At 49.5% G+C, this 25,264-nt stretch overlaps 1 protein-coding gene across 8 annotated transcripts in view; it reads left to right on the top strand.

The window, feature by feature from the left end:
- EXD3 (exonuclease 3'-5' domain containing 3) overlaps window positions 1–25,264 on the top strand; it is a gene marked incomplete at its 3' end in the record, with an annotated part of 206,575 nt that overhangs the window by 53,587 nt on the left and 127,724 nt on the right. For 6 of the 8 annotated variants that reach the window (XM_083875859.1, XM_083875862.1, XM_083875860.1 and 3 more), the window contains exons 4-10: window positions 21–95; window positions 3,241–3,305; window positions 7,278–7,445; window positions 8,698–8,865; window positions 19,913–19,966; window positions 20,382–20,521; window positions 21,324–21,424. In XM_083875859.1, the coding sequence (XP_083731985.1) occupies window positions 21–95; window positions 3,241–3,305; window positions 7,278–7,445; window positions 8,698–8,865; window positions 19,913–19,966; window positions 20,382–20,521; window positions 21,324–21,424 (771 nt within the window). Of the gene's footprint in view, window positions 1–20; window positions 160–3,240; window positions 3,306–7,277; window positions 7,446–8,697; window positions 8,866–19,912; window positions 19,967–20,381; window positions 20,522–21,323; window positions 21,425–25,264 lie in introns of all 8 variants that reach the window. The other 2 variants (XM_083875863.1, XM_083875864.1) reach the window with 2 other exon arrangements.

The raw sequence follows: 25,264 nt of genomic DNA, 5'->3' as shown, positions 1-25,264 counted from the left end.
GAACTGTTCATTTCTTTCAGGAGTTCAGACAATGTGGACCTTCACATTTCCATCTTCCATCTCATCTGGAGAATATCTGGATGCAGTTGCTCCAGGTCAAGGGGACAAGGTGGCTTTGCTCTCCTGGTTCTGTCTGTCTTGCTCTGGGAGCAGCTGCTTGTGGGTTATTTTGTTGTGTTTATCCCCTGCCTGTGCCTCATCCTTCGATTCCCAGGTGAGGAAGGGAACAGCCCTGTACAGACACCAGCAGATTTCAGTTTCATTCCTTGTTCAACACCTGCCCTCTGTCACTGTGAAGCCATTCCCTGTGTCCTGTCCCTCCTTCCCTTGTCCCCAGCCCCTCTCCAGCTCTCCTGGAGCCCCTTTAGGAGCTCTGAGCTCTCCCTGTTGTGCTCTGGAGTTTGTCCAGCAGGTCTGTCCCTCCTGTGCTGAGCAGCCCGGGGTGGGTGTTGTGGTCCAGGAAATCCCCAGTTCTGGGTGTGCTCAGAGCCCACTGACCTGCTGAGAACTGACCACAGAAAGGTTTTCCCCCCGCTGGCTCAGCTCAGGTTTCACTGGAGGGGAGCAAAGGTAGGAAACAGTCAGTAAGAGAAGGGTTGGGTTTGTTGATTGAGGTTTAGAAAGCTTTAAACAAGTTGAATTATTGGTTGTATCTGAAGTGAAACGCTGCTCTCATTTCCTGTATCATTCCAGCCTGTTCCCTGCATTAATTACAGCTCAGATTTACAGTGGATTTGGTTACACACTGCCTTGCATACTCTTTTTTTTTTTTTTTTTTTTTCCTGTGTGTGTATAAATTTCTTTGGGAGTCAGGCCAAGAGGAGAGTGTGCAGATATGCACACACACATGGACTGAATTTGACTGTAATTTGCTAATTTACTGGGGAGAGGAGATCTGGCCTTTTCTTCTGTTTTGGTGTAAATGGAGCCTTTTCTTTTTTTCCAAAGGAGGAGAAGTAGCTGAGAACAGCCAGTGTTTGGAGCGTTCAACATTTCAGAACAACCAGAGGGGAGAGAAAATATTATCCTGTGAATTGTAAATGTGGCATTTTTTAATTTGGCTGGTGTTTCCCAGAGGTTAGTGGATAATGGGAATATTATCATACTCTTGGCTCAACCAGCAATCAGCTTGCTACTTCAAATATTTTATAAATGCAAAGCCTCAGAGTTGGGCTGGATGAGGTGGAGCTTTTCCCAGCTGAGGGAGTTTTTTGTGACCTGAAATATGAAGTGTGATGGGATACTGAGCATGAAATCCAGCATTTGGAAATGAGCTCTTTAGGAACTGTAAAACACAGAAGGTGATTGAAAGGAAGTTTCCTTTTCAGTTTCACATTTTTCTTTTGGCTGTATGAAAACATAAGAGGAGGAGTGGTTTTGGAGAATTCATTCACATTTTTAAATTCATTCTTCACGTTTAAAATGTTGATGCTGCAGATGATTTTCATTCAGAATATTTTGCATCATGGTTTTGTAAGTAAATGATTGTGAATTAAGTAGAATCAGATCTCAAACATGTTACTGCTTTTAAAATTAAATATTCCTAAACAATTTCTTTAGAAGTGCTGGTGTGATGGATATTGGTGTGATGGATATTGGTGTGATGGATAATATTCATCATTGGTGTGATGGATATTGGTGTGATGAATGTTGGTGTGATGGATATTGGTGTGATGGATATTGGTGTGATGGATATTGGTGTGATGAATATTGGTGTGATGGATATTGGTGTGATGAATATTGGTGTGATGAATATTGGTGTGATGGATATTGGTGTGATGGATACTGGTATGATGAATATTGGTGTGATGGATATTGGTGTGATGGATACTAGTATGATGAATATTGGTGTGATGGATATTGGTGTGATGAATATTGGTGTGATGAATACTAGTATGATGAATATTGGTGTGATGGATATTGGTGTGATGAATATTGGTGTGATGGATACTAGTATGATGAATATTGGTGTGATGGATATTGGTGTGATGAATATTGGTGTGATGAATATTGGTGTGATGGATATTGGTGTGATGGATATTGGTGTGATGAATATTGGTGTGATGAATATTGGTGTGATGGATATTGGTGTGATGGATATTGGTGTGATGAATATTGGTATTTTTGATTGACTGTATGAGGAATGATAACACACAAAAGAACAACTGAATGCAAGTTCTGCAATAACCAGGCGAAAAGTAAGAGGGAAATTCCAAATAACCTTCTTTTGAAATATTTGATCCCTCTTTGTTTAGCCTTGCCACTCACCACATCAGCCTTTCATCTTCCCTCTTCCTCAGGCTCCCTCTTGCTTTAATCCCACTGCACCCCTTTGTTGTCCAGCCTGGCAGGGCAGGGGCTCTGAGCACACCCAGCTCCCTGTTCTGGCCCAAAGTCACCTCCTCCGTCCCCAAGAGCTGCCAGTGCAGAGCCAGGCATTAAAAACTGTGCTGGATCTTCCAGGACCTTCCTTCCCCAATTGCCAAGAGCTGCCAGTGCAGAGCCAGGCATTAAAAGCTCTGTGCTGATCCTCCCTCCTGAGCTGCACAAGGTGCTGGATCTTCAGGACCCTCCTTCCTCAGTTTCCAGGAGCTCCCAGTGCAGAGCCAGGCATTAAACACTCTGTGCTGATCCCAGTGCAGAGCCAGGCATTAAAAACTCTGTGCTGATCCTCCCTCCTGAGCTGTACAAGGTGCTGGATCTTCCAGGACCTTCCTTCCCCAACTGCCAAGAGCTCCCAGTGCAGAGCCAGGCATTAAAAACTGTGCTGGATCTTCCAGGACCCTCCTTCCCCAGTTTCCAGGACCCCTCAGTGCAGAGCCAGGCATTAAACACTCTGTGCTGATCCCAGTGCAGAGCCAGGCATTAAACACTCTGTGCTCATCCTCCCCCCTGAGCTGCACAAGGTGCTGGCTCTCCCAGGACCCCTGGGTGTGCTGTGGGAAGGGTGGGCAGGGCATGGAGCAGCAGGACTGGGCTAGAACTGCACAGCTTTGGGGGGCAGGAGCCCACAGGGTGCAGGGTTAAAGCTGCCCCTGGCTGCTGCTGGGGTTTTATTGGGATTTCAGAGTGCAGGGTTTTACACACTAATCCTGACTGGCAGTTGGGGCTCGGTGGTTTCCAGCATGGAGTAGCTGATTTCCCTGGGGTGGAACAATGCCCCAGTGTGTCTGGGCTGCCTCTACAGAGCTAATAAATCTGGTTTGTTTTGTTTTGTTTTGTTTTTTCTCCCTCCTCCAGGCCAGGACCCACTCCTGCTGCTGAAAACCCTCCAGCTCCTGTGGACAAAGCATGAGCTGGGGAAGGTAAGGCTGAGGGGGATCCTAGAAAAGAGCTGGAGTTTCCAGGGCTGAGTTACAGAAGGAAAGAGAAATCAAAGTTTCTTCTGTTTTGTTTTTAAACACTTTTTTTTGTTTGTTCATTAAATGGAGAATATTGGGGGGAGGGAGAAGAATATTGCTAGGAGCTGGAAAAAAAAAAATGAGAGTTGAACTTGGTAGAGAAGTGCTTTTTGCCAAGTGGATATAGCAAAGAGTTCATATTTGAGGCACCTTTTTTTTCTGATTTGGTTTTGCCTTTTAGAGTGGTGAATGCCATTCACACTGCTGTGTAAAATTAGTGCTGTATTTTTATACAGCAGCCTACGGGCTCTACATTGAGATTTTTCATTGGCAATAAAATATATCTCATCTAAGTTTGGAAGCTTAAAAAAATAACAAACCCAGCAGATGGCTCAGCTGAGGGGTGAGATTTCTGTGTTTAACTCTGTGCTGCTCAGGCAGGTTCAGAAGTGAGGTGGTTCCTTTTCTAGAAGGCCCAGATCCTGCAGGTCCCACACAACCCACTGAAGAGCTGGTGGACCTGCTCCATCCTGGGAATGCAGGGCTGAGTCACTGCCCTGGGCTGCTGCTCTGAGACTTTCCATTACTGGGAGTCTGCTGGAATAAACAACTGCAAACCCAGTGTGGAGGTGCCTTTCCAAATGGTCACTCACTGGCCCAGACTTGAGCTCAGCAACTCTGAAGCCTTGAGCTTTGCATCGAGTTTTGTTAGAGTTGAAGGAAAAAAAATATTGTTCTTTAGGTCTGGAGGGTGGTTAATCCCACAAAGCAACAGCAGGAAAGAGGAATCATCAAAATCTCTGCACCTTGGGATGTGTGTGTGGATTGGGAGGGAAAATACTCTGGAAAAGACAAAGCCTCCCATGGACACGTCCTGTGGCAGAGGCACTGCAGTGATTCTGCTGGGGTGGAAAATCTGGAGGAGCTCTAGGACCCATGGAATAGCAGACTGGTGTGGGTTGGGAAGGAATTTAAAGCCCATCCAGTTCCACCCCTGCCATGGCAGGGACACCTCCCACTGTCCCAGGGACCCCTCCCACTGTCCCAGGCTGCTCCAAGCCCCAATGTCCATTCCAGGGATCCAGGGGCAGCCACAGCTGCTCTGGGAATTCCATTCCAGCCCCTCCCAGGGAACAATTCCTGCCCAAAATCCCATCCAGCCCTGCCCAAAGCCATTCCCTGTGTCCCTTGTCCCCAGTCCCTCTCCAGCTCTCCTGGAGCCCCTTTAGGCCCTGGCAGGGGCTCTGAGCTCTCCCTGGAGCCTTTTTCTCTCCAGGTGAGCCCCCCCAGCTCTCCCAGCCTGATTCCAGAGCAGAGCAGCTCCATCCCTCAGACTGACTTAGTGGCCCCCTTTAAATTCATTCCTGCAGCTCCACATCTCTCTCCTGTTGGTCACCCCAGTGGTTTGCAGGTCCCCAGAGGGGTTTGCAGGTCCCCAGAGGGGTTTGCAGGTGTGTCCCCCACTCCAGGCTCTGTGCTGGGTGTTTCTCAGCCTGGAGGGTGCCCAAGGAAAGCCTTTCTGGAAAACCTTTCTGGTCCATGCCCAGCCTGTGCATCCCCAGAACCTCTGGACTCTGTTCTGAGGGGCTGGGCTGCTCTGCCCTCTGTGTGCAACTCAGGTGGGCTGTGCTGCTGCTGCCACCCAACTGTCCAGCCCAAATAACTGAGATGAGTTGACCGAAATCCAGCTCAGCCTGCCCCAAAGCCACCTCTGCCCCTCACTGTGTGTGCCTGCAGGTCAGTATTGTCCCTGAGCTGGGGTAAATCTGCCCCTTGATCTCAAATCAGGCAGGAATGTGTCTGCCAGGGCATGACTCCAGTTCTGGTGTATGTGAGATGGTCATTTCCTACATAGGAATGACAGTTTGGGAATAACCAGGAAGCATCAGCAGACTGACTGCCTGGAGCTGTGGGACTAGAAACAGGCCACCAAGGCTGGATAAAGGAGTGTGCAGTTTGAGCATCAGCAGCATTTTCCTATTCCCATGATCTGTGGGGCTGTAGAAATCCCCCGAGGAGCATTCCCTGCCATGGGAATCAATTGAAATGGAAATGGCAATTACAAAAAAAGAGTCTGAGAGGAATCCCTCTCTGGAGAGCCAGGCAGCACAGCACTCTTTCCTTTCCTCTCCTCTCTGGTTTGGGTGTCTGGAGGTGCCCTGTTTGTTCTCAGACTGTAGATGCCATAGCTGGAGGCTTGCTGGGAGGTTTGGAAAGAAGTTTTTTTTTCCCAGCTCATCCCAATCTCACTGGTACAAAGACCAGTCTGAGTACAAATTAAAGTTGGTGCTGCTGGGGATGGTGCCAGTGCTGGGAGCTGCAGGACCTGGTGTCTGCTAAAGTCCACCCTGCCAGAGTCCAGGCTCAGATTCCAGCCCAAGGAGGTGCTCAGGGGGGTGGTGGAAGCTCCAATTGTGTCGAAGTTGGGTTTTGGGGGGAGAAAAACCCATTTCCAAACAGCGCACTGGAGCTGGCGAGTTGCTTTGTTTTCCTCTGTCTGTTTTATTGGATGTTTGTGGTTGGATCAGAGCTTGTCTTTGCCTTCTGCCGCATCTCCCAGCAAAGCTGGAGCCCTGTGTTTAACATCACAAACTCTCGCCACAGGGAAAATTACTTACAGGAGAAATCTCTTATCTAAAGTCCCATCTCCATTAGTCACCAGCTTTTTCATGCTGCCTTTGATAGCCTAGTGAGAGAGAAACCATTTCTGTCATAAACCATAGGTTCTGTGGGTTTTCCAGACATGAAAGACACTCTGGGAATACAACTGTCTTCCAGTAAAAATTGTTGATGAAAAAAAAAAAAAATTAATTGGCAAATTTTTGTTTTCCATGTCGTTTCTTCAAACTTTATATTGTTTCCACTGGAAGCTCCGAATGGGGCCATGAAATCCAGTAAATTCCAAGTTCTGGCTGCTGCAGCAGGAATGAGCATCTTTTCCATTTGGCTTTTTTAGGCAGCAAAGAAAGAGAGCAGCTGCTCTCAGTGATTTCTTGTTTTCTGTCTCTGCCCTCGCCCTGCTCCACGCTGGTGTTGTACCCTGTGTGGGTACTGGGGATGCCACTTCCTCACCCTGCCAACCTCCCCAGCTCCCTGGAAACTACTTGTAATGTCAACATTATAGAGATATTGCTCACTGCTGCTAATTTATCACTTCTACCAGATGGAGAGTAAGTAGCCTATTAATATTCACAAAGTGAGGGTCCAATTCCTTCACATTTCTAAACGCATCACCCTGGGATTCCTAAGATTTATGGCACAGAGTTTTCCCATGTTCTGAGCCCCTTTGTGGGGTCTTTGGGCTCATGGAGGTGTGCAGGGGCAGGAGGTGCTCAGGAGGCTTTGGGGGAAGGTGCTCAGATTTGGAGGATGACAATCTGACAGAGTTTGAGCTCAGGTATTTCATTCACTTTGATCTGAGAGTAAAATCCAAACTATCCTGAGACTCCCAAATATTCCGATTGTGGGCACTGTTGTGGCTGAAGTGGGCATAAAGTCAAATATGCAGGTTTGTGGTGCAGCCATGAGGAGGGGTTATTGTATCTTACAAGATCAGGAGTTTTTTGAGCCCACTTCTCTACCTCCAATATTGCCATTTTCCCAATAACGCCCCTCTCTCCAGCTCAGTTCTTTTCTCCCCCTCCCCCAAATTCCAAGGCCCTTTGTCTGCCCCACAGAACAACTTCTCTGTCTTTATGGGATAATTAGTGTGGACAATTGCTGCTTTTCCCATTGGGCTGGAGGTGCAGTGAGCCATGAAGGAATCTGTAATGACATGAAAAGTCACTGGAGGCAGGGATGGTGGCTGAATAGCAACAGTTACCTCTCTGAATAGATTAAATTAAAAAAAAAAAAATAAAGCTTTGTGTTCAGCTGGGGGAAGGGAGGATTCACTAATCTTTTTGTACATGACAATGTGGTTTTGTATCTCGGCAGCTCAAGGAAGAAATCAGGCGGGGCTTTGCCAGACTGGAGGACCCTTTGGCAGGACTGCTGGCCATGCTGGAGAGCAGCACTGACTGGAAGGGGAAAGGGCATTCCCTGGGGTATTGCATCACCACCGAGCTGCAGCTTTGGATAAAAGCACATCCTGCTGGCCCACAGGTTAGAAAAAGAGAAAGCGACAGAGCTGGGAGAGAGGAGAGAGCAACTGATTTTAATTCTTCAAGTAGTTTCACTTTATTCCAAAGTCCAGTGTCTGTGGCCTTATACAGAGTGTGACAAGGTGTGACACTCTCAGTGAGGTGTTGTTATCTGTGGACACTGGCCTGAAAATGAAATCACACTGGGACCTGCACTGCCAGAGCTGTTTCCCCTCCAGAGCTGGGATTTCCATCTCTCCAGATCAAACCACTTTGGTCGAGTGTTCTCTCTCTTGCAGCCTTTCCAGGCCAGGGAGTCTCCCACTGGAACCACATCCCTGCTGTCTGTCAGGAGAAACCTTTCCAGTTGCAGAAATCTGCTCTGTGTGTTCTTCCAGCTCTGCAAATAGCAGCCAGTTACTGTAGGATTGCTTAATTCCTGCCATATGGTGGGAATGCAGAAAATGGGAACGGCCTGGCTTTTCAGCAGCTGAATGATTAGTTCTGTAAAATTGGGTCATTAGATTATATGTCCTAATGTTTACCATTCCTTCTGCCTTCAGATATTCTGATCTACTGAGATTTTCTCTTTCCTGTAAGCTTTTGGCTCTGAACTGCAGGATACTTTTATATTTGCGTTGCTTCCTTTCCCATTTTTTTCCAAATGGCTCTGGTTAGACATTGAGCTCTGCCATTGCAGGATTGACTGAGTGCAGTGCAGTGCTACTGGCACTGAAATTCCTGTGTCATGAGTGAATGATGGCGTGTGAACACAAGGATTAATACCTGTGTCTGTGCATCTTTTGATGGTGCTTTTGCTTTCCCTACCCTTCGTGCACCCAGCAGCAAGCCTGGGAATGGAAATGGAATTCTTATGCCTGATAGGTGAGATCTCCCTGGAGGGGAGTCGCTGGATTCAAAGATTTTCTGCTGGGAACTAGAGGGGAGAATTTCTGAGGAGCTCTGTTAGCACAGAGGGCATTTCTCCAGTTTCAGATTTCACTTTTGCACAAAGCCCCGTCCCTTCTCCAGAATTACCCGACAAACATTTCATGTTCTCAAAGTGGGTGCCGTGAAAAAAAAAAAAAAAAAAAACGTGTATCATATTGTTGTGACTTCTGCCTGCAAACTCCGTGGGGAAATGGGAGAATCCCTTCCAGAGGAATTTGCTTACTCTGTTTAAACAAGCTGCCTTTCCAACCGCTGTTGAATCGCAGCCATCTTTACCAAACCTGTGTTTGATTGGATTTTTGGTTGTTTTTTTTTTTTTGAAGTCTGGCACCAAGCTGAAGAAGCTGCAGAGCCGTGTGCTCGGATTGCTCTCCCAGTGCCCAGCTAATCTGCTTGACCCCCTGATTAGCATTTACCAGCTCCACACACTGGACCGGAACTGTTTGCTTGAACATGTCAGTCATCTTTATCTCCAGGGCAATTACAAAGAGGTGGGTCATGTCTTTCAAATAAATTTACCTTGCCAGCTCTCTGTGAATGTCTGTGTCCTTTTTTTTTTTTTTTTTTTTTTTTTTTTTTTTTTTTTTTTTTTGGATGCATTTCAATGTGAATTCCATTTCATCCCAGCAGCTGCACGCTGTGAATGCTGCAGCTTAACGTGCTCTTCCCATGTGCAGAACCAGCCTGGGCTCAACCTCAGCTTTGCTGCTGGCTGAGGACAGAATGCCAGGGAATCCTCATTTGGTGACCTTTGAAAGGAATAGGTTAATAGGCTTTAATTTGGAGAATTTAAGGGGATGGTTGTGTTCCTTTTGTTTTCCTTGTCCTTAGAAAGAAAAGAAGGGATTTTAGTCCTTGGTCATAGACCTGGTGTGTATCTCCAGCCCACCTGCAGCCAGAGAGCCTGGAAATCCTCACTGCTCCCGTGTGATTGCCCCAGCCTCAGGTCTCAGTTGGAGGAGTTTTGAAGCCTCTTTAGGCTCATATTCCAAATGTGCAACATCTCCTGTGTCTGTGTCTGGGTGGTGAAACGGGCAGTAGTTCACCAGGATCTGGTGTGCAGCACTGCAGCATCTCTGCATGTTGCATCATCTCAGCCCTGCACATCTCTGCCCCCTGTTCTACAGCCCTGCAGCCTCTCTGCCCCCTGTTCTACATCACTGCAGCCTCTCTGCCCCCTGTTCTACATCACTGCAGCCTCTCTGCCTCCTGTTCTACAGCCCTGCAGCCTCTCTGCCCCCTGTTCTACAGCCCTGCAGCCTCTCTGCCCCCTGTTCTACATCACTGCAGCCTCTCTGCCTCCTGTTCTACAGCCCTGCAGCCTCTCTGCCCCCTGTTCTACATCACTGCAGCCTCTCTGCCCCCTGTTCTACAGCCCTGCAGCCTCTCTGCCCCCTGTTCTACAGCCCTGCAGCCTCTCTGCCCCCTGTTCTACAGCCCTGCAGCCTCTCTGCCCCCTGTTCTACAGCCCTGCAGCCTCTCTGCCCCCTGTTCTACAGCCTCTCTGACCCCTGTTCTACAGCCCTGCAGCCTCTCTGCCCCCTGTTCTACAGCCCTGCAGGATCTCTGCCCCCTGTTCTACAGCCCTGCACATCTCTGCCCCTGTTCTACAGCCCTGCAGCCTCTCTGCCCCCTGTTCTACAGCCCTGCACATCTCTGCCCCCTGTTCTGCAGCCCTGCAGGATCTCTGCCCCCTGTTCTACAGCCCTGCACATCTCTGCCCCCTGTTCTACAGCCCTGCACATCTCTGGCATGGTTGTCCCACCCCTGGGATTGTTCCAGGCCAGGTTGGATGGGGCTTGGAGCAACCTGGGCTAGTGGAAGGTGTCCCTGCCCATGGCCTTGAAGGTCCTTCCCAATATTCTGTGATCTTTCTTTTTTAAAGGCAAAAGGGTTTGTTTTTCTCCCAGAAGCACAGTTCATTTGTATGGTGTATAACAACTTGACCTTGTTTAGCAAGTAAAGTAAAACTCAAATAGCATTCTTAAAATTCTGTTCTTCAGTAAAGCTGAATTCCCAGGTGACATCCTGGAATCCCATTCTTATTGATTTCTTTCAATTCTGGAACAAAGATATTTTGTATTTGGTTTGAAGTTCTCAGGTTGAGACACAGTCTTGTGCTCAATATGTTTTTGAATGTGAATATCTGACAATTACAACAGAAATGTCTTATTTGATGATATTCAAGTGGGATTTTTAGGTTCATGGCTCCAAAGATATTTGTTGTTTTCATTAGAAATACATGAATTTCTAGATTCAGCTTCGGAAAGTTCTATATTTTTTGGCGGAATTGTTGTTCTGTTTTTTGTTTCACAGCAAAGCTCATTTACTGCTCATTCCCAGTGTGAAGAACAGGAAACCTCAACAGCTTCTCACTCTCAGCCATAGCTTTCTTCTAGCTTTCTTTTGTTACCCAGAAGGATGAATAGAATTCTCTTAAAAATAACAGGAAGTCTTTTACTGCCCCTGGGGACTGAACATACCTAAGTCAGAATAACCCCAGACAACCTGAGCTGGGGCTCTGAGCACTGCAGTGGCTCTGGGTGTCCGTCTGTCCTGCCCTCCCCCATCTCCCAGTGAAGGAAACTCACATCTAGGATTGTTGGCTCTTCAGTCTCTCACCTGAAAGGACAGAAAACCACACAAATCCTGACTGTCATTATTTATTTTCTTGCTGTATTTTCAATAAAACACCAGGAGGTTTACAGCTCAGTAATTAAAAAAGCTTATAAAAAAGAGGGAGATGACATTTTTAATGAGCAGATAGTGAAAGGATGAATGCAAATATTTTAAGCTAAATGAGGAGAAATTTAGATGAGATATTGGGAAGAAATCTCTCCCTGGGAGGGTGAGGAGGGGCACAGGGTGCCCAGAGCAGCTGTGGCTGCCCCTGGATCCCTGGAATGGACATTGGGGCTGGAGCAGCCTGGGACAGTGGGAGGTGTCCCTGCCATGGCTGGGGTGGCACTGGATGGGCTTTAAGGTCCCCTCCAACCCACACCAGTCTGGGATTCTGTGCTTTATTCTATAGCAGGTTATTCCATTTGTCTGTCCTGTGCAAACCATGGATGTCCTCTGCCCTGAGAGTTCAGACTCCTTTCCCCTGTGGAGCTTTTGGAGAACATTCCCTTTGGAAAACGAGATCCCAGAGCTCCCTGGGGATGGCTGTGGCAGTTGTTTGGTGCTGAAACACCTTTGGTCCTCCCTTAGGGCTGGATTTGGGGAGCTGGTCAGAGGCTGGGCCTGGGACAGGCTGGCACAGGGCACAGCAGAGGGGACTGGGGCAGGGGAGGTTCTGGGTCTGGTTTGGCAGCAGGGACTGGGCTGAGGAGGCACCTGCAGGGAGCAGCACCAGCGGATGGCACTGTGCTCCAGGGATGGGGAGACAGGCAGGCACTGGGAGCTGGGGAAAGCAGGGCTGTGGAGCTGGGGTTTGAGGTGTCTGGGCTGCTGCTGGTTTATCTCTTTAGTGCTGGGAGCAGTGCTGCTGGTTTATCTCTTTTGTGCTCCAGCAGCTGCTGGAGGAGCAGTGAGAGCTTTGAGCTCTGCTCGTCGTGGTCCCCATGGCTTGGGGAGATGGGAGGGCTCAGAATTCCCACTCAGGGAGTTCCAGTGATGCTCAACAGCCTTGTCCCTGTCCCAGCACCCCTCTGAAGCCAGGCAGGGCTCCATGGCACCCTCAGCCTGGGCTGTGCCAGAGCTGCCAGAGCCCAGCCCTGCTGCCAGGCAGTGCAGGAAGGGCAGTGGGGCCAGGGGTGTCAGTGGGGAACACCCTGCAGGGAGGACACTGGGGGCAGGAAGGGCCCTGGATGGATGAATGAATGCTGTGTGGGGAGGTCTCTGCATGGACGTGGTGTGGGAAGGGCAATGGGTGCCAGTCCATTTGGTGTTGGAAGAGCACTGGGGGGATTGGATGTGGGGGGGGTGTTGGGTGCTGGGTGCTGGTGGATTTAGTGTGTGTGGGGAGAGGTTGCTGGGTGTTTCTGGTGGGGAAGGACACCCTGTTCAGCTGGGGAAGGGCTCTGAGTGTTTCTGGTGTGGGGAGGACACCTTTTCAGGTGTGGGAAGGGCTCTGGGTGTTGTGGTGTGAGAATGACACCCTGTTTAGGTGGGGAAGGGGCTGGGTATTTAGGTGGGGAAGAACACCCTGTTTAGGTGTAGGAAAGCTCTGGGTGTTTAGGTGGGAAGAACACCCCGTTAGGTGGGGAAAGCCCTGGGTGCTGGTGGGACAATGCTGGGATTCAGCAGACCGGGGGTAATGCAGCCCGAGCGGGGCTCTGAGAGGCCCTGAATAGGCCAGGCTGTGCTGGAGAAGAATGAGGGCTAGGCAGAAGGCAAGCTAGTGTTTCATGGTCATCTTATGTTACACTTCAGCCTTTCAAAGAGTGTCTGGGGCTGCCTGAATGAACCTCTCTTGCACGGCGAATGCGGGAGCCCGCAGACAAAGGGGACTCTTGTCACTGGCAGGCCCCTTTGGGGAATAAAAGCCATTGTCACAGGAACAGGGGCAGTCTGGCAGGCTGTGCATGCTTCAGTACCCCATGATATCGCTAAGGCTCAGCAGAAATCACATTCAGGGCCCTGTCAGCTTTGATTAGCGGGGTCTCATGACTTAATGTGCTGCGATATTTCATGTCTAAGGCTGGCGGCTGTCTTTCTGGGGGATGAATGCCCTCTATTGTCCACTGAGTTATTTTATTTACATTTTTTAAACAGCTTATAAAGGTAAAAAGATAGCTGCGCTTAAAGGGAAAAAAAAAAAATCAAATTCCTTTGCTTCTGGATCGGCAGCGAGCGCTGCTCGGGTCAGATACAGTGAAACTTGTTTTCACAGTCAGCATCAAAGTTCTCATCTTGTTTAACAGCTTTATAGTAAATTCTGAACAGGTGGCAGTGGAGCTGGGTTTAGGAAGGAAACAATAAATAATCTTTTTAGCCTCTGACAACCAGAAATATTCCTGGGCCTGAGAGACCTCCCAGTCCAGCCTCTGTGTCAGAGGTTCTCTCCCCTTCATCACTTTGGTTCTTTAACAAGAATATTGGATGAAGCCAGTAGTATTTTATTTTTAACAAGGTTTTCAGTTGCTGTCCAGATTTTTCAAAAGCAGAGTATATTTTCTCTTCTAATGTTTTATCCATCGATTTCTAGAAATAATGAGGGTTCATATATTAAATTCGGTTAATGTTTGCTCTTTCAATTAAGATAATGTGGGTTATCTGGTGGAGTTCAGTTAAAATTTGACATAAAAGATGTAGGAGCACCCAGAGGAAAAGCTGTGTAGACACAGAATTGCAAGTTTTTGTCAGCAATAGTGCTACAGACATAATAGAAAGAGCGATCAGAGTTAAGCTTAAAGGAGCCCAAATATTCAGAAGTGTAAAAATGGACAGTTCAATCCCCACCATGACCCTCAGTTTAGTGCAGGGATGTTCTGAACAGAGTCAGGGGAATTGGTTTTTACAGCCCTGCCTCACCCATGGCTCTGGACTGCACACAGTGTATCTCTGCACATCTGTCAGCAGAGATCAGTGTTAGCATTGACTGAGCGCAGTAATGGATAATCAGATTTTGGATTTCTTCACTCTGGCTTTTTCTGAGCCGTTCTCAGGCCAGGGAAAATGTCTCTGATATTGCTTCTTACCTCCATTCACACCTTCATTATACAAATTACGCTTCTGCAGCTCTCACTGTATTTTAAAGTGTGTACATTTGTATTTCCTTTTTCCTTTTAAATTAAGAATCATATTGGCCGAGAACCCCAAGGAAAATGTTACAGCAGTTTTTTCTCCCATAAAGATGATGATGTTTTAATATCCATTTATTTTTCCCCTGAACATACCCTGCTGCTCAAGGAGAGCTGTGGTTCACAGTGATCCCTCTGGGGCAGAGGGAGCCAGGGGCCATTCCTGCCCTGCCTGGGCTCCTCTGCCCTGGGCTGTGCCTGGGGAACCTGGGCCAGGAGCTTCAGCCTTGCTGGGAGTAATAAATGAGATTGTAGAGTTCTGCTCCTGCTGCCTGGGCTCTGGGACAGCCCTGGGGATGTGCAGCAAATCCAGCTGTGCACAGTCTGGTCTGGTGAAGGTGGGCAGTGCTCAGAGAAGGAGCTGAGCAGTTAAACCCCATCTAAAACTGCTGAGTGACCCGAGGGATACAAACCAGAGAGGGTTGGCTTCTGTTCCTCCTTCCCCTCACCTGTGCACATCCCAACCTGGGCTTGTACTTCTCTACCTCAAACTCTTTGGTGGGGAATAACCTGTCGCTGCTCCGTGTTGATGTTCTCACTCTTTTCTGGTCTCTTGAGTGTGAACCTGAGGAATGTCATGTTTCCCTGGTTTCTGCAGACCTTCCTTCCCACAGCCAGCTGTGTGTGAGGTGCCCTTAGAGCAGGAAGCAAACAACCATTGCAGCTGATGTCATCCTCTGTGCAGTGATGCACTCTGAGCTCAGCAAAGTTTGAAATTAGTGATTCCAGAACACAAACCAGATGTGCCCTATGATTAATACCTGGTGTGCCTTTTACTCAGATATTTCTGCCATTATCCAGGCTTTGATCACTGTGATTTTCTTGGAGTTGACACTGGTTCCTCCTCTGCAAAAATCTCCTTCGTTTTTCTGTCGTTTCATTTATTTGGGGGTTTCAGAAATTCCCTCACTGTGTGTTCAGAAATGGTGCACTCAGTCAGGCACAGACACATCTGTGTTTGTGCTGTCCCAGCTTGCTTTCAGCAGAGCCAGAAGCAGGAGTCATCAGCAACCACTGGTGCCTGTCCTGCCCCGGCACTCGGAGCAATTCTCCTGCACGAGGTAATTCCTCTGCTGCAAAACCCCACCGTGGGAAAACTGCAGAAATTGTCAGTGCAGACACCACCCAAGTGCACGTGCTCTTGCAGATAAGATCTCGTGTGGCTTCCTGCACCTTGTACTGTACGTGGAAAGAATAGTCATTTTTCGATGAGGCAGAGCCAAGTGCTGTAGAAAACAAGGGGAGAAGAGCAGGTATTGGGCAGGGTGTCTGGGCTCTGCCCCTCCAGAGCACACCCCGTGTTCCCATGCTCTTCATGTCCCTGCAGGAGTGTCCTGGTGCTCATGGGCCTCAACATGTCAGCTTTGGGAAACCTCTCCCATGATTTGGTCACTGCACCTACTCGTGGGTTGGGTGGGATTCAGTGTAGTTGTTGCCCAGGTTTGAATTCTGCCCCAGACTCACCCAGCTGTCTCTCTGTTTTAGGGGTTTATCCTTGGGAGACAAATTGCAAAATGTCCAGATGGGATTTTTGCATTCATCATCATTAAGTCAAAGAATGGCCCAAAGCTGCCCAAGGATGAGGATATTCAGGAGTTGGATCAGGCAGTGGCCATCAGCTTTTCTCCCTAAGCAGTGAATTCATCACATCCCCCTCCTGTGTCCACCTGGGGGTTCAGGGCAGGAGAGGGACCAGCCTCCCCCAGGTTTGTTGTCACCTGGGGGGGTTTAGCACAGGTTGAACACTCCAATAATGATAATTATTGCTGTTATTAGATTACGCTAGAAACTCTCTGTGGATGAAACATTTTTGTGTGAAGGCTCCTTGTGCTACCATCAATGACAATAATATTCTCTTTGGAGTTTGAGGGGGTGAGTAGACCCTGATAAATGTCAATATCTCAGCATTCCCCATGTTCCTGCATCCTGCCTTGGGTTTGGCTCTTATTGATCAGTACCTGCTGTTCAGGGTTTGGGCAGCCCTGCTGGTCCAGCCCTGGATCTGCAGCTGGATGAAAGGAATTGCCAGATTGCAGCTTCCCTGGCTCATTTTCCAGCCCAGCACTGCAGATGGGGAATGCTGGCGCTGGGTGGGGAGGGGGTTTCTCACCCGTTCAGTCACAGCCTGCCGGGCCTCATTAAAATGTTTGTTTTCTGAGTCAAAAACGAGCCCACGAATGAGGTGTTGTTTTGCCGGAGATGTTATCGGCCGTAAACAGACTGTTAAAAATAGGGTCCTTTTACACAAAACTTGTTTGTGGAGCGAAACAATTCAAAACACGATAATAACAAAACAAAAATCTTAAAATAGCTCGGAGTCGAGACCACAGCCACAGCTGCCAAGCACTTTCATCTTTATTACAGTTACTCATATCTCTTCTCTTGCTATTCCCATTGTAAAGAGGCTGATGTTATCTCTGCTGGCCTCCTGCTCAGCCCAGCCCCTGGAGCTGCACCCTCATCCAGCCTGGTGCCTGTTTGGAGGGCCCAGCTCCTGCTTCTCCTTCCATGGGCAGCTTCAGGCACAGAAAATGCAGCTGCCTTGATCCAGGAGTGTTCCTCTGCTGCAGGAGTGTTCCCTGCCCCAGGAGTGTTCCCCTGCCCCAGGAGTGTTCCCCTGCCCCAGGAGTGTTCCTTGCCCCAGGAGTGTTCCCCTGCCCCAGGAGTGTTCCCTGCCCCAGGAGTGTTCCTTGCCCCAGGAGTGTTCCCCTGCCCCAGGAGTGTTCCTTGCTCCAGGAGTGTTCCCCTGCCCCAGGAGTGTTCCCCTGCCCCAGGAGTGTTCCTTGCCCCAGGAGTGTTCCCCTGCCCCAGGAGTGTTCCCCTGCCCCAGGAGTGTTCCTTGCCCCAGGAGTGTTCCCCTGCCCCAGGAGTGTTCCCTGCCCCAGGAGTGTTCCCTGCCCCAGGAGTGTTCCCCTGCCCCAGGAGTGTTCCCCTTCCCCAGGAGTGTCCCCTGCCCCAGGAGTGTTCCCTGCCCCAGGAGTGTTCCCCTGCCCCAGGAGTGTTCCCCTGCCCCAGGAGTGTTCCCCTTCCCCAGGAGTGTTCTCTGCCCCAGGAGTGTTCCCCTTCCCCAGGAGTGTTCTCTGCCCCAGGAGTGTTCCCCTTCCCCAGGAGTGTTCCCTGCCCCAGGAGTGTTCCCTGCCCCAGGAGTGTTCCCCTGCCCCAGGAGTGTTCCCCTTCCCCAGGAGTGTTCCCTGCCCCAGGAGTGTCCCCTGCCCCAGGAGTATTCCCTGCCCCAGGAGTGTTCCCTGCCCCAGGAGTGTTCCCCTGCCCCAGGAGTGTTCCCCTTCCCCAGGAGTGTTCCCTGCCCCAGGAGTGTTCCCCTGCCCCAGGAGTGTTCCCTGCCCCAGGAGTGTTCCCTGCCCCAGGAGTATTCCCTGCCCCAGGAGTGTTCCCCTTCCCCAGGAGTGTTCCCCTGCTCCAGGAGTGTTCCCCTCTCCCAGGAGTGTTCCCCTCTCCCAGGAGTATTCCCTGCCCCAGGAATGTTCCCCTGCCCCAGGAGTGTTCCCTGCCCCAGGAGTGTTCCCTGCCCCAGGGGTGTTCTCTGCCAGCAGCCCCATTGCTCTGCCTGCTCTGTTACCTACTTGAGCTGGATGGTGTTAAATTGCTGTTAAAAACCAGTTTTTGTAAACCCCTGGGCCAGGCTGCCTGGAGCAGTGGAGTTCCCATCCCTGGAGAGGTTCAAAAGGAGTTCCCATCCTTGCAGAGGTTCAAAGCACTTTGGGATATGGTTTGGCAGTGAACACTGTGGTTGGTGCTGGGTTGGTGGTTGGATTTCCTGACCTTAGAGGTCTTCTCCAACCATGATGATTCCATGAATCTTTGTGTGATTGGAGCTCCTCTGTCCCCCAGACCTGCCGTGGGGTGGCTGAGTCTGCCAGCCCTGGGCAGGGAAAGGGAGGAGTCCCCACACTCTGGACAAATGAACCCTTTGGGACAGGGTGGAACATCCAAGCAGGGAAAGGAAAAAACCCAACCTGACACTACCCTTGTTCATCTGATGAAGTCACCTGTACAGTAAGCAGGGCTGGAGATAAACCTCTGCCGTGCAGATAACAGAGCTGCAATTAGGGTAATTTGAACATTAAAAAGCCATTAGGGACCTGTTGGATGTTGCAGTTAAAACTAAGGCTACAATAGGAGGTGCTAATGAGATCAAACGGTGAAACAAGGCCTTGGGAGTTGCAATTTTTTTATTATTATTTTTAAAATATAATTATTTATTTTAATTCAGCAAACTTGAGGAGCTGGGAGGAAAGCAAAATCAGCTGCCAAAGCTTTGGAGACCCAAACCCCTTTTTCAGTTCTACACCAGAAATAGCAACTTTCAATTTGAGAATAATCACTCAGCTTGAACATTATGTGAGAGGAAAGCAGCAGGTCTTTGCCTCTGACTTGTGGAATAGTTTTAAAGTCTGGAGTAGGGGAGAGGTTTGGCTGAGGTTTAGCTGGGCTGAGCAATGTTTCTGTGTCTTTCTGTTCACTCTCTGCATTAATGGTGATTCCTCTTTTTGTCACTTACAGTTCTTCTCTTGATTTCTCTTTTAAGATGAAGCCTGGACTTCCAATGAAGCAGTGTTAAAAAAAAAAACCATAAACCAGCCAAACTTCCCCAAAACCAAACCCAAACCCAAACAAACAGAATAAGCTGATGTTTCCCACCTCTAAGTGGGGCAGTAGCATTGAGCAGCTGAGATATCCCTGCTCACTGCTGGGGGTTGTAACTCAGTGGTCTTTAAAGGCCCCTCCTAACCCAAACCATTTTCTGATTCTATTTGCCAACAAACAGCACAGTTCTAACATCCATTTTGACAAATGCCTCATTTTCCTGGCCTTTCTCTCAAATCAAAACCAACCACCAAGAGCAAGGAAACCTGTGGAAGGGAAGAACTTTTCCACCCTGGTTTTATCCTCACCTGAGTAAAGAGGCATTTGAGAGCTCAGTGGGTCCCATCCCATCCCATCCCTGGCCAGTGCTGCACACCCGCCCTGGCAGGGTCACAGCTGTGATTTCAGCCCTTTGGGGAAACGCAGCCTGACCTGGCAGAGGTGTTGGGAGGACACTCCGTGTCCGACCTCCTCATTCCTGGTTCCCAGTTCAGCACTCCAAGGTGCTCCTGATTGCCCCAGTTACTGCCACAAGGCACTTTATTACAGCCACCCATTGAGTGTTTATTCTGTGTTTGGGATCCAAGTGTCCTCACACTCTTGAGAAATGAGAGACTCTTACCTCCTGTAAATCCTAATCTGTCTCTGTGCCTTCCACCAGTGCACAGTTGGAGCTTCATCCCTTCCTGTGGTCCCCAGCTGGGATGGGACAGCTCTTCTGAGCTCCAATTCCTGCACTTCATCCCAGCAGGTTCCAGAAGGTCCTGATTTGGAGGCAGTTTGTGAACTTGGCAGGGCCTGGGTTATAAAAGATGAGTGAGACTGATAAAGTTCTCTCAGAAAGGTGAGGTGGGTCGGGTGTTTTTACCATGACATTGATAGGAAATATCCATCCCAGCTGGTTTTGTTCAGATGCTTCTCTTGCTTTCTGCCCAACACCTTGATCTTTAATTTTTGCTCCAGGGGCTGCTGCTGCTCAGGATATGCATCTCTGCCAGGAGTGTTCTTGTGCATTTGTGAAATGGATGTGGCCAAATGTTTGCAGGATTTGTGCTTGACAACGTAGCAGAAATAATTAACACATTAAAAATATGTATAACAGCATTTCTACTTCACTTTGGAATAATGCCCATTTACCCACTGTAGGGTTCTCCTAAATACACAACTTTTTTTTTTTCATGTTTTCTAGGCAGCGTTATTGAGTATTAAGCTGAAATTACAGCCAGATCAAGATGTAGAGAAGGTGAGTCATTTCCTCTGCAGGCTCCTCTGTCATCAGATCCACCTTTTCATAGCAGGAGATCCATCAGGGCCCTCCAATCCCTGCTGCCTTTCACCTGAGCCTTTACTCCATCCCCAACAAGTCCCTGTTGTGTTGTTGATGTTCCTTTACACCCAGGTTAGGCACAGAGTGTTTTGTCAACCCCCATTACTCCTCTTATCCAGATTTTCTGGCTGTATCCACTGCTATAACAAATCCTGGCTGTGCTCATCACTGAGGCAGAGATCAGGGGGTTGCTGCACTGAAGCTTTTTGTGTTAAAATTTGTGTTCCAAATGTCACTACAGCACTCCTGTAGGCAGCCCTGGTGGCTTGGGCAGGGCTGGGACTCCTCTCAAAGGCAGGGCATGGTGCTCTGACATGATTCCTTCTCCTAGATGTGCACCCCACTGCTGCTCCAGGACAAAGCCAACCTGGTGGAGGATTATGTGGCAGAGTATCCTGAGCTCCAGAGGAAGCTCCTGCAGACCCTGGACACATGGTGTGAGCCCAGCTTCAATATCAGAGACATCACAAGGTACAGACACTTGTCTTTGTGAGCAGCTGGGGCCAGAGGGCACCGTGTGTGGCTGTCCCCTGGCTGGCTGGGGAAAGGGAGTGCAGAATATTGACTTTTCACTTGAAAAAGGGAAAATCCTGCTGGCTGTGCCAGAGCCTTCTCCAACAGCCCAGCCTGTGAGATAGAAGAATCCTTGCTGTTGACAGGATGGTCCATCCCTGCCAAGAGGAAACCTGTGCAGGACAGCCCAGCACAGAGCAGGGTCAGAGCCTCCCACAGGGGTTGGGGCACTCAGCCTCTGGTGCTCTGCTGCAGACAAGTGTGACTTTCAGTATTGGTTGTACAGGTTGGGCAGGAAGATAACACTGTGATGGAGTGGCAGAAAAACAAGAGATGCAAGTGGTTAAATTAACCTCCCTGTGCTCATCAACTCATTCACTTCTGAATTACCCCTCACTGGAATAACTCCTGTCACTCAGAGCCAGCAGCACAATCACAGTCACAGTGTAGCTGCAGTAGTTGCTGTCAGCTCTGAAAAAGATGAAAAGGAGTTGTTCACTTTCTCTTTCTTTAAAATGAGCCTCTGGAGTTGCTTCAGCTGTTTGACTGAAATTTGTGTGGTTGTGCTGTTGTCTTTTCACTTTACCTTGGGAAAGGCAGGAGCCTGTCCTCATCAACATCCTGCAAACCCCAAATCAATATCGTGCAAACCCCAAATCAATATCCTGCAAACCCCAACCCCTCTGCTGTTAAATGTCTGCTCTTTGGGAAACATCCTTGGAGGTGATGCCACAGATGTGTCTTTCTGGTGTTGTTACAGACCATATCAAGGCCTGTCCAGGTACAAACCTGAAAAATTCAACCGCAGAGTGCTCAGCAAGCTGGTCTTCAGGCTCCTGCAGAGGTTCAATGTTGACCCAGGTATGGGATATTGCAACAGATTGTGGGGTTTTCCCTCCGCAGTAAAGAACCAAGTCAATTTGTCTTCTTCCATGTTCATCAAGGAAATCTCTGCTGTCATTTATCCTGGGGAATTACAGGGTTTAATTAATGATACTGAAAAACAAAGCTGGTAAGTTATGGGAATTATCACTTTGTGCTGTCAAAGAATGAAGTGCTGGTGACTAATATTCTGCTCCTGCCACGCTCTGAAATAAATCCTGACCTCGGCATGGCTCTGCATAAACACACCATGCTCTGGTTATGAGCAGCCCTGAGTTATGTCTCCGTTCCTCTCACACAAGAGGCAGGTCATTATTCACTAGGGATCTGTTTTGTTGAGCTGTGGGTGTCAGCTGGGAGGAGATAACCCTTGGGAAGCAGCAGCCCCACAGCCCTTTGTGTTCTTTGCATGAACTAGAGCTGGTGGGGGGAATTTTAAAGCTCTTGCAGCTTTGCAAGGGAAGTGGCACATTTTCCATCACTTCACCAGCAGCTCTGAAACAAAATCTCCTTTGCTTTGGTTCTTAGTGGGGACTGTTGATTTTTCCTTCTCTCTGGGGCTTTGCACCAGACCCTTGTAGGTGCACCTTTAGCTTTTACCCTGCAGAGCTTTCCATCCTCAATCCAAGGTATGCAACTCTCTTTTCTTGGACTGAAAAGGGTTTTCTAACCACAAATCGTGGGCTTGTTACACCTGTCAGCAACACTATTGCATTTTAATCTTCCCATCTTCAGACTGGTGTTCAAAAGTTCACAAGATAAACCTTTCCAAGCCTCACTGGAGGAGAAGGGGATCTAATTAAACCCAGCATGTTCATGTGAGAGCTGAGACATACGGGAATGATTTATTTAGAAATTAAAAGCTTCCCAGAAGTTCATTAGCTTTCAGTCACTTCCCTCCTTGGCAGTGTGGGCATTCAGTCAGCTCTGTTGTCTTTGATGAGCTGTAAAGAGGAAAGAGCTCTTCCCCTTTCCATATGAAAGCTTCACCAAGGGCACGATAGATGAAATGATGTAACTGTTCACACGCAAAATTCTGAGAAATGATAATTAAAGAGAAGAAAAATCCAGGAGAGGAGCTTGTGCTGGGCTCAGGTGCACTCCATGGGATGGGTGCACTCCATGGGATGCAGTGCGCTTTGACCTGCTGATGCTTTCCAGATGTTGTAGCTGCTGATAATAATGGCCAGGTCTTGCTGGTGCTCTGCAGCCATTCACTGGAGAGGAGGTTTCTGGGGGTAAATACAGATCCCATTCCTTCCAGAGAAATGTCCTTCCAGCCCTTTCTCCCGTGGCAAACTGCAGTGTCTGCAGGTCCTTGCTCAGGGGAGCTGCTGCTGTGAGAGGGCTGCAGGCACCTGGTCACTGTCAGTGACTCCCACAGTCCCACACAGCACAGTTGGTGTTTATTTTTTACATCATCCCACGTGTAATTATGAGCAGGAATTCACACATTTCTGAACTGTGGCTCCTTTGGAGTGCTTTGGAAGGGGGTGAATACCTGCAGAGGAATTGCTGCCTCAGTGCTGGGCGTGCTGGAACTCAATTGGGAAATGCTGGCAGCTGGAATAAACGTGCCTTTCTTTGTCTTCCCATCTCTCCCCTCCCTTTTGCTTTTTGAATTTCTGGGTGTTCTGTCTCCACTCTGTAGTGAAAGCAAGTCTGGCTGGGAGGGAGAACTATACAAAAAGTGATCAGGCTGGGCAAAGCATAGAGATAAAATAAACCCTCATTTCTCTTGCTCTGAGCAGCTCCCCCAAGGCTGGTGGTGGGGCAGAGCTCTCACTCCTTGTCCCTTCACCTGGGCTGGGCTGGTGCTGCAGCTGCTCTGGGTCTCCTCCTCCCTGGGACTCCCACTCGCCCTGGGGGCAGCAGCAGGGAGGGAAGTGGCTTTGGTGACCAGGGCTGGAGGAGGATGGGGTTTCTGGCTATGAGAAGGCAAACTTGTGTGTGACTCAGTTCTTGCAGTTCCAAACCCACTCGGAGATTGCATTGCCTGAGCTGGCTCTTGCCCACTCACAGTAAATCACACTGAGTGCCCAGCACAGCTCAGTGTCCATCAGCAACTGAGACCCGGAACACTCCTGGCAACTGTCAGCTCTAAATATCAGAGCCAGATAGGAGGTGGCCCAATTAAAAAAAAATAAATCTCACACCTCCAGGGAAAAAAAAAGAAAAAAAAAAAAAAGAAAAAAGAAAAGAAAAAAAAAAAAAGCCACCACAACAAATCCATCCTCTTAGATTAGTCCTCCTGTTGTTTTTCAGAGCTGTATTCCAATATTCCTGTTAACTCCCAAACAGGGCATGGGAAGTGAGAGATTTTCTGCTGAGCCCCAAAGGTGTCCCAATAAACTGTGTGGATTCCATTTAATTACCCCTATTGGGGAAGGAAGAAGCTGGGCAGAAGTGGTGTGTGATTGAGGAAATTGAGGTTTATAGAGCCTTTCCTCACACCTGGCTCAGTGAGCTCTGCCTTAACGAGCCTGTAGCTTTTCCAAGCTAATGACTTAACAGCCTTTGGGGACCCTGTGAGATCGACTTCACAAATGCGGGTTTGAGATCTCGGGGGTGAGGGAACAGCCCCTTCCCAGGGCTGGCGGTGGCTGAGTGTTCTCTGCTGTGGTTTGGCACTGCCAGGACACAGACTGAGCTCGGTGATGGTTTTCATTTGCAATTCCCAAGGCTGTTAGAAAGGATCCTGGTCAGAGAAGTGAAGCAGCTTCATCTGTTGGGCTTTGAGCCCCTGTGACAATGAGGGAAACCCGAGTGGGGGAACACAGGGCAGGGAGGGGGTACCTGAGACCCCTCTCGTTCCCAGCGCGGGTTTGCCCTGGGCCTTTGGGGTGTTCTGATCCAGGAGGGAAGTTCTCCTCCCCCGGGCACCCCCTTGTCCCTTTGGTTTACCCTGGGCTTTCCCTCCCTGTGCCCGGCCCCGCTGGGGGCAGCAGAGGGCAGGAGAGCGCCGTGCAGGGCCACAGCTGGACAGGTGAGCCCCACAGCTGGGCAGGTGAGCCACAGCTGGGCAGGTGAGCACAGCTGGACAGGTGAGCACAGCTGGATAGGTGAGCACAGCTGGACAGGTGAGTCCCACAGCTGGACAGGTGAGCACAGCTGGATAGGTGAGCACAGCTGGACAGGTGAGTCCCACAGCTGGGCAGGGGAGCCACAGCTGGGCAGGTGAGCCACAGCTGGATAGGTGAGCACAGCTGGACAGGTGAGCCACAGCTGGCTGTGCATGGCCACAGCTGGACAGGTGAGCCCCACAGCTGGACAGGTGAGCCCCAGCTGGACAGGTGAGCCCCACAGCTGGACAGGTGAGCCACAGCTGGGCAGGTGAGCACAGCTGGATAGGTGAGCACAGCTGGACAGGTGAGTCCCACAGCTGGACAGGTGAGCACAGCTGGATAGGTGAGCACAGCTGGACAGGTGAGTCCCACAGCTGGGCAGGGGAGCCACAGCTGGGCAGGTGAGCCACAGCTGGATAGGTGAGCACAGCTGGACAGGTGAGCCACAGCTGGCTGTGCATGGCCACAGCTGGACAGGTGAGCCCCACAGCTGGACAGGTGAGCCCCAGCTGGACAGGTGAGCCCCACAGCTGGACAGGTGAGCCACAGCTGGGCAGGTGAGCACAGCTGGATAGGTGAGCACAGCTGGACAGGTGAGCCCCACAGCTGGGCAGGTGAGCACAGCTGGATAGGTGAGCACAGCTGGACAGGTGGGCCCCACAGCTGGGCAGGGGAGCCACAGCTGGGCAGGTGAGCCCCACAGCTGGGCAGGTGAGCCACAGCTGGACAGGTGAGCCCCACAGCTGGACAGGTG

Source organism: Zosterops lateralis (genome assembly GCF_965231275.1).
Source record: "Zosterops lateralis genome assembly, chromosome: 20".
NCBI classification, from domain to species: domain Eukaryota; kingdom Metazoa; phylum Chordata; class Aves; order Passeriformes; family Zosteropidae; genus Zosterops; species Zosterops lateralis.
This window is presented reverse-complemented; position numbering and strand designations above follow the sequence as displayed.